The sequence below is a fragment of the Pipistrellus hanaki genome (genome assembly GCF_964339955.1).
Source record: "Pipistrellus hanaki genome assembly, chromosome: 14".
NCBI lineage: Eukaryota > Metazoa > Chordata > Mammalia > Chiroptera > Vespertilionidae > Pipistrellus > Pipistrellus hanaki.
In genome coordinates, this window is record NC_140516.1 from 3,332,055 (window position 1) to 3,339,893 (window position 7,839).

The 7,839-nt window shown below is 42.6% G+C and overlaps 1 protein-coding gene across 5 annotated transcripts in view; it reads left to right on the plus strand.

The window, feature by feature from the left end:
• Nucleotides 1-7,539, plus strand: part of MAPK8 (mitogen-activated protein kinase 8) — a 98,049-nt gene extending 90,510 nt beyond the window's left edge. For 3 of the 5 annotated variants that reach the window (XM_084904181.1, XM_084904179.1, XM_084904180.1), the window contains one exon: nucleotides 3,247-7,539. In XM_084904181.1, the coding sequence (XP_084760307.1) occupies nucleotides 3,247-3,392 (146 nt within the window). In that variant the 3' untranslated portion in view covers nucleotides 3,393-7,539. Of the gene's footprint in view, nucleotides 1-3,241 lie in introns of all 5 variants that reach the window. The other 2 variants (XM_084904183.1, XM_084904182.1) reach the window with 1 other exon arrangement.
• The last annotated feature ends 300 nt before the right edge of the window (nucleotides 7,540-7,839 follow it).

The following is a 7,839-nucleotide window of genomic DNA, read 5'->3' on the forward strand; positions in this document are numbered from 1 at the left end:
TATTACCTGCTTTTGGTGCTCTTGGTGTAAGAATCTCCCCCTGAGCCATTTGGCCAATGGTGGAGATGCTCCAGCACTCCCTGTCTACAGTAACAAGTCCCCGCTTCAAAACTCTGGAGCCTTGTAACCTCACAGGATAAATGGATGGAGGTCCCATCTCTGTCATTTCTTCCTGCTGCCAAGGCCGGGGTGCAGGCACCTTTTAAGGGAAGGAAAGAGAGGGGGCGGGGCTTAGGACACTCAGCACACACTGATTGGTGGTTTCATGTAAGGCTTATGATTAGGGACCTAGGGACTTAGGAATCGGGAGCTTAGGGTATTTGGCAGGTGCTGATTGGTGGTTCAGTGCTTAGGAATGTCCGGCTGCAGGTGGAGTTTAAGTCCTTCATCCATCAGTTGGGGGAAGGGAGGATCTATCAGTATACAGAACTGCTGCTTCTCGGGGAAAGTACTGGTGCATGCAATTTGCAAAGTAAAAGCTGGCCCACCATGGAACCAGGCAGTCTGGCAGGTAGAGATAATTATGTGTAAGGTATTGATTCTCAAGCTGGCATTTATCCTGGAGAGTGAAGGAACACCTGTTTTTGTATCAATAGTTGGTCATTCAAATAACCATCACTGCAGCTGCACTTTCCTTGGTTAGTTTTGTACTTAGTGCTGAGTATGTAGCTCCTGTATATACAGTGACTCAATTACCTCGGTGGTCGGCAAACTGCGGTTCACGAGCCACATGTGGCTCTTTGGCCTCTTGAGTGTGGCTCTTCCACAAAATACCACGTGCGGGCGCACACATACAGTGCGATTGAAACTATGGCCCATGTGCAGAAGTCGGTTTTCGGCTCTCAAAAGAAATTTCAATTGTTGTTCTGTTGATATTTGGCTCTGTTGGCTAATGAGTTTGCCGACCACTGAGCTAGCTTGTTTCCCACAGTTAGTATTAGCCAAGGCTCCTGTAGGGAAATACTAGTAGTAATAGGTCGGGAGGTGCCTAGGGGAGCCTCTGGGCCTTCTCATTCATCCTCAGACTCGCGTTCCTTTGTAACATTTCCTGGCAAGGGTTTCTACCCTTTTTCTTCTTGAGTTCTGGGCAGTCCTTTCTTCAGTGGCCTTCCTCTTTGCAGCAGGCTCATTGATGGATGCCTAGTGGATCTTGCCCTTTTCCTTTTGTGTCCGCCTCTCCTTCTGATTTCCCACACTGTTTCCAAGAAAACATTGCCCTGCTTTAATTCCCTTGTTTCCAGGTATGGTGAAGTTTTAAGGCTATGTCCACCGTCTGGGAGGGATTCATTCCCAGTACCCCATCTAAATGTTGGCGCTTCCTTCTATCTGGGCCACTTTACCCCCCCCCCCCCAAAAAAAAAAAAAAGTCATGTTTACCCTCCGGACATTTTCTGGTGCCTGTGGTTCATCTCAGGGTGCTTCTGATATGTACCTTCTGTAATGTTCTAGGGGTGCTAGGTCCCCCTATGTGCTTCCCAGTTGGGCTTTGTCAAGGGAATCATCCCAGCTGGGTTGGGGGTCCCATTGGAATTCTAATGCAGACGATGAACCTTTTCATTAGCTTTATCCATAACTAGCTGCCTTTCATCTGTCCTTGGCAGGATGTTAGGGAGAGCCTGTACATCTGCCCAGTTTGGATGGTGAGGGACAAAAAATGGAGGTGATAAGATCTGCCATTTCCTAAGGATTCTCCCTATATAAGGGGATAAAATTTTCCAATTCAGTAGTTGAAAATGGAGTGTGGGCCCAATAGTGACTAGCAGGCTGGCCTGCCTGGCTTATTCAGTCTATAGGGTATTGCCTCAAAGGGAATTGTCATTCTCTGGATGGGGGGTGCTCCCTGGCCAAATTGGGCACCCTGCCAGGTCTTCAAGGGGGAGACCATCCCTTCATCATACAGGGGTGGGGCTGTCATCCCCCGGGTGTGCACCTATCTCGAGGGCATCCAGCAGCTGGGGTAGTGGTGGGGGAATTCTCCTGCAGGTAATCCGAGGTCCCCTGGGTTCAGGGCATTAAAGAGACTTATCTCCTAATTTCTCTTTTTTTCCTGTGTCTTATTTTGAGGCCAATTCCCTTCTCTGAGTCATTAGGTGCCAAATTCTTATTGTGTAAAGATATAAACATCTGGAGGTAAGGGATTTCATCCCATTTCTCTGGCCTTTGGCAGAACAATTACACTGTATGGTGGGGTAGTAATTTAGGAACTATTGAGGGGCCATTTTTTCCCCATGGTCTAAAGTATATATAGGCCAAGGAATATTACAGTAGAAAACCAACTCCTCCTTAGTCACTGGATCATAGCTGTACATGAACTAATCTCTAAAATTTGGCCCAGTGGGCTTCATTCAAGAGTTGAAACAGAACAACCCCTGATGGCACAAAAGTACAAAGTCAAAACTGTAACTATAGCAAGACCCCAGACGAAATGGGAACATAGAAACAAAACTTGGGCCCATAATTCCATTAATCCAAACAAACAAAAGCAAGTCCTAAGGTCTTACTAGAATACAGTAGGTTCGGCTGCCTACTGCAATGAAAGCCAAACTCCAGAGACCGGTACTGGTGCAAAAGAAGAGGTGCATTCAGGAGCCTGAGAGAACGGCGAACTCCCATCTCAGAGACCATCTCTCTTCCTACTCAAGCCTGTAGTTCTTTTAGAAATAGGAAGGGGAGAGAGTTTTTTTTCTATTAAATTACCTTGCTATCTTTTGGTGCCCTATCCATTTATCTTCCCACCCTTTTGGCTGCTTGGATCCTGCCTATTCATATTTCCAGCTTTTGACGGCTCAGGCCCTGTCCATGTGTATTTCTGTCTTTTGGTGTGCTCAGTGTAAGAATCTCCCCCTGCACCATCTTGGGCAGTGGGAGAGACTCCCTGGTGCTCCCTTACTGTCTAAGATAACATTATCAGTATTCCCACACAGCTTGAAGCCCATTTATGAATCTAGCAATAGGACCATTTCTAAGTGTGTCTTGGACTTAACAATTCTTATCTTGAATTGAAAACAAATTTGTGGAAAGGACAGGACACTGGGTTTAAGACATGTTCAGTTCTCACCTCACAAATTTTAATGAAAAGAGTTCATAAATTAGTGTTGTTCTGAATTTCACTTGTGATTATTTTTAGTGGGCCTTTTAAAGCCAAGAGAAAAGTCATTGACCACTGGAGGTGGCCAATATAGTATAAGTGACCAGGTCTGCAACTCTGTCTGCAACTGATTTGCTGTTTTGTTTCTCATAGCACAGGTGCAGCAGTGATCAATGGCTCTCAGCATCCATCGTCATCGCCGTCTGTCAACGATGTATCTTCAATGTCAACAGATCCAACTTTGGCCTCAGATACCGACAGCAGTCTAGAAGCATCAGCTGGACCTCTGGGCTGCTGCAGATGACTACTTGGGCCTGGGGGGTGGGCGGGAAGGGAGGGGGAGCTGTTTAGTCATTGATAGAACTACTTTGAAAACTAAGTCAGTGGTCTTATTTTGAGTGATTTTTCAAAAATGTAGAATTCATTTTGTAGTAAAGTAGTTTATTTTTTTTAATTTCAAGTGATGTAATTTAAAACCTAAGTTGTTTTAAAACAGCAACAAAACTGTATTGTATTTTTGCTGTAATTAACTGTATAATGTAAACCTAATTATTTTATCATGGTTTAAATTTTTTGCATATTTGCTTTATCTTATGCTGCTGATTTTTTTACTGAATTTATAAGATTTTGTTTATCAAAGCAACTATTATGTGGTGACTTGCCTATATCATGAATTATTTAAGATTTTTATAGTTGTTTTTTTTAATTAGAAATTATTTCAAATGTTTTGTTCATGATGCTATCCTTCAGGGTTATGTGCTTATCAATGAAATAACCACAGAGGAGTGAGGGAAAGTAACCTGTAGCCAGTTATATTCAGGAATAACTACTGTAAATGATGAACGTGTTAAGAAAAAAACAAAAACCTCCAATATTGTTACTTGCCAATCCTAATTTAGTTACAACTATTGGTAGTAATCCTACATGAATTTCAGTAAAAGCCCCATCATCTAAATGGCAGAATAACTCAGCATGTTTTTGAAAATGCTGGGCGTCCACCACCACCCTTCTACTCTCTCTCCCCCCACCGAACAAGTGAAAAGAATATGGTGTTTCCTGCAAGTCTGTGGCATGCTCAGACCTCACCACATAAAGCCAAAAGGATACTTCATGAGTAACACATTTCACTGCAGATGAGCAGATGGTCCACCTCTCCTGCTGGGAGCCTGCTCTTGTACACACAGCTGAGCTCCTCAGGCCGCAGGCCCAGTGATGGATGGTCTGGAGCTGGTCCTTCCTCTCGCAGTGGAGGCTGTGGACCTCCCGGTTTCCTGCTGGAGTGGCAGTCAGTCGAGCACCAGCCCGGGTGCTTCTGGCCATTTGATTCTACCTGTAGCATAATCATGTCTATACTAGCTGTCAGGAGGTTCCAAAGCCTACTGAGATTTCTGTAGGTGATGTATCCAAGGAGCAATACACCGTTCATCTGAAAATAGTAGCACACAGCCATATATAAGGTATCATTTCCCAAGGACTGTTTCTCCACACTGAGCAGAGCAGGCATAAATGGTGATTATTTAGTCTGAGACTTTGATTTTTTATATCTGATTTTCAGTAAAACCGCAATGTGGATGTTGAGTAGTGTAAGAATGGTGCTGCTCCTGACAAGTGATGTAACTGTTTACATTTTATATCTGCAGAATTATTTCTCTACGGCGGGATTTTTCTTAAGTAAAATGTCATTGAAGTCTCATCTCTGAATGCATTGTCTGTGATGCCCCAGGACCTTTGTTATGTTTGGAGCAGAGGGATTTCATGTCATAAACTAGGAAGTGCACACTTAGATACGTGACAAGGCTCTAGCAGAAAGCTCATTGGAGTTAGTGACCAACAGGAGCAAGCACTGGTGCAGCTCAACGCAGGTCTCAAAGCTCGCCTGGCATGTTATTTGTATATTTAGTGCAAAATCCCTTTGAGTGATCATTGTTACTGTGCAATATTTAGGATTAAAATACATTAGCCTTTTTATATACTTTGAAATAGCAAGTTTGTTTTTTATGGTTTAAAGTCGTGATTTCCAGTCTCTAGAAGTTGTCAACCTTTTATCAGTCCCTTTTCTACTCATACAACATGGTGCATTAATTTCATTTAGCAACTTAGAGTTTTGAGACTGTAACACCTTGACTTGTAGAAACAGATTGGATGTGCGGAGATGTTTAAGCATGATTGTGTCCTTTGTGTATATGAGTTTGACAGTAAACTAGCTCTGTTTTCTAGGGTAGACCATTTCACTATTGCACTTTAACAACTGACATGCTTTCAGAAGCTTCCCATAGTTTAGGTTTGATTATAACAAGCCATCTCTATTGATACAGATGTTGGTTAAGCAAGAAAACCGGTGTTGTTTCTGTATCATTTGTTGTAAATGCCAGCTCCCACTTGCCAACCAGCATGTTTCAGTTGATCCAGAGAAAATGAACTCATTAGTTAATGGAGACAAAAATGCTTAAATTCTTTCTTGAAAACGAAGTCTGTCTGTAAATGTGTGTGCCTAGGTTTTTAAAATGCAGTATCTAAATACAGCATACCCTCTTAAATTTGTTAAGCTAAAGACATACATGTTCATTTTATTTTTAAAATTTTTTGAACCTTTAAAATATCTTAATCATTTGTGTTTATTTTTTAACAGAAATTTCAAATAAGATTTCTTTCCAGCAGTGCTTATTTAAAATTTGCTTACTTAAACTTTGGTTTTTCAATTTTATACACTTAATGTACCATCTTCTTACTGTCAGAGTTTTTGACCAAGATCTATTACTCAACTTCATAGGTTAGGAAAGAGACACTAATTCTAATTTTCTCTACATATTTCTCCCGGCTTACTATTCTGTTACCCTCTAATGTGTATTGATCATTTGTAGAGTAATTGTTCGGATTGCTTGCCTACACTATACATACATCTAGCATCTCAGCCCATTCCTCCTGTTAGCTGAGCGGTTCTCACTTTGCCGCGCACCCTTGGTGCCTGTGGTTCCTGGCAGGCACTCCCCCTGTGGGTAGAGCACACACATCACACCAGACTTCCCCAGAGAAATGCCGCCACACAGCCCCTGACCGCCCAGAGAAGCGGTGTGTGTAAGACAGCCAGCTTCCCTCCATGCTCATCCGGCCGTGCTGTCTGAATGAAAGTGTCGGAGCGAAGTAGGCGGCAGGCCAGGGAGCTGCTCCCGTACAGGTAGCATGGTCACACCAGCCACTCTGGCCCAGACAAAGCCTGCACATACTGAGGTGAAAGCATAGTCTGTTTTTAGAAATACGTTTGTAGTTTGTGAGTGTCTGTTGGTCACATTAGCAGTAGAATGACCGCATGAAGCCCCAGGTTCCAGTAAACTCCCACGGGGAGAAGACAAACCACCATCCTGTCATTAGCATCCTCTTCAGTGTCAACTCTCGTCCTTTACATGTTACTATAGTGTGTTGCTACTCATCTCTCTTAGGCTTTTTCTGGATCAGGGAAAACTAGTTTTCCTAATAGCAAGAAAGATGAAGGGTAAAGGGCATTGAAGCAGAAATGTATAGTTTGGGGTATGATTAGAAAAGTCATCAGGAACACAAGTCTTAATTTCAAACTAACTGCTCTTAGTTAAGTGCTCTTAGGAGAGTCTAGTAAGAGTAACACTTTCTGGTCATTTCTGGTTTAGATTCTCTTCATTACTGAAACTTTTAAGAACTGTTACCTATGGATTAGTTTTGCACAATGTTTTATTCTCACAATAACGTACAAATTAGGTTTGTATTGAACTACCTCACACTAATTTTCTATGCTTTCCCAAGTAAGCCGTAGCCCTTGCTGTTAGCTCTTTACTGGGTGTGAGTATGAGCGTGTGTTAAACACTTCGTGGTAGTGTTGACACAGCACCAGTGAGTATGTGAACTACATACTGGCATCAGTAAGAGACTCCGCGTCAGCCCTCCTGCTGTGTAGCTTCGAAATCGTTAGGTGTGCTTGTTGGCCGTTATCGTTGTCTGTTTTGCAAGCAGAAACCTGCTCGTGACATCAGTCCATCCTTTACATTTTACAAAAGGACTAAGTCTAAACTTTACGGAGAAATAAATTACTTTTGTAGGCCCGATATTTGGTATATTTTTGAGAAGCTCTTAAACTTTTAGCCGAATGATGAATTTAAATTGAACTAGCTGTCTACCTGGACTGTGACATCTATTTTCTCATTACAGTTTATCCTGTTAAGCAGGTGTCACCACCTGAACCCCAGATATGGTAACTGCCATTTGCGTTCTCCCTGGACGACGCCACTCCTCGTTCCTCCCCCTGTCCCGTTCCCTCCTCTAGACAAACAAATGGGGCACTTTGTAGGGAATGCTGAGATCATTGTGTGGTTTTTAATCATTCATGCCCTAGTCATTAAACATGCACCACTGGATGTAGACAATGTTATCTAGTATGTTCATTGGTTATAATATTTTAAATAAAAAAGAAAAAGTGGTATGAACATGATGAAATTAAGTGTTTTCATTGAAAATTATCTGGATTTTTGCTAAAAAGTCTTTCCGGGCAGTTTTAACCTCATGCAGGTGGGGATGATGGTAGCACTGGGGCAGGTTTCCTAAGTTCAGGCTCTGTATAGACAGAGGAGCCTAACCCAGGCCCTGGTTTCCTGGTTTATCTGGTCTTGCTTTTCTGGTGTTTGAAATCACTGCAGAAACTTCTTTAAGGGAAGTTGCTTCAACACCCTTAACCTAGTTCTTGGTAAGCATGCGAGAGAATAGCCATTGTGGCCACTTAGCGAAAA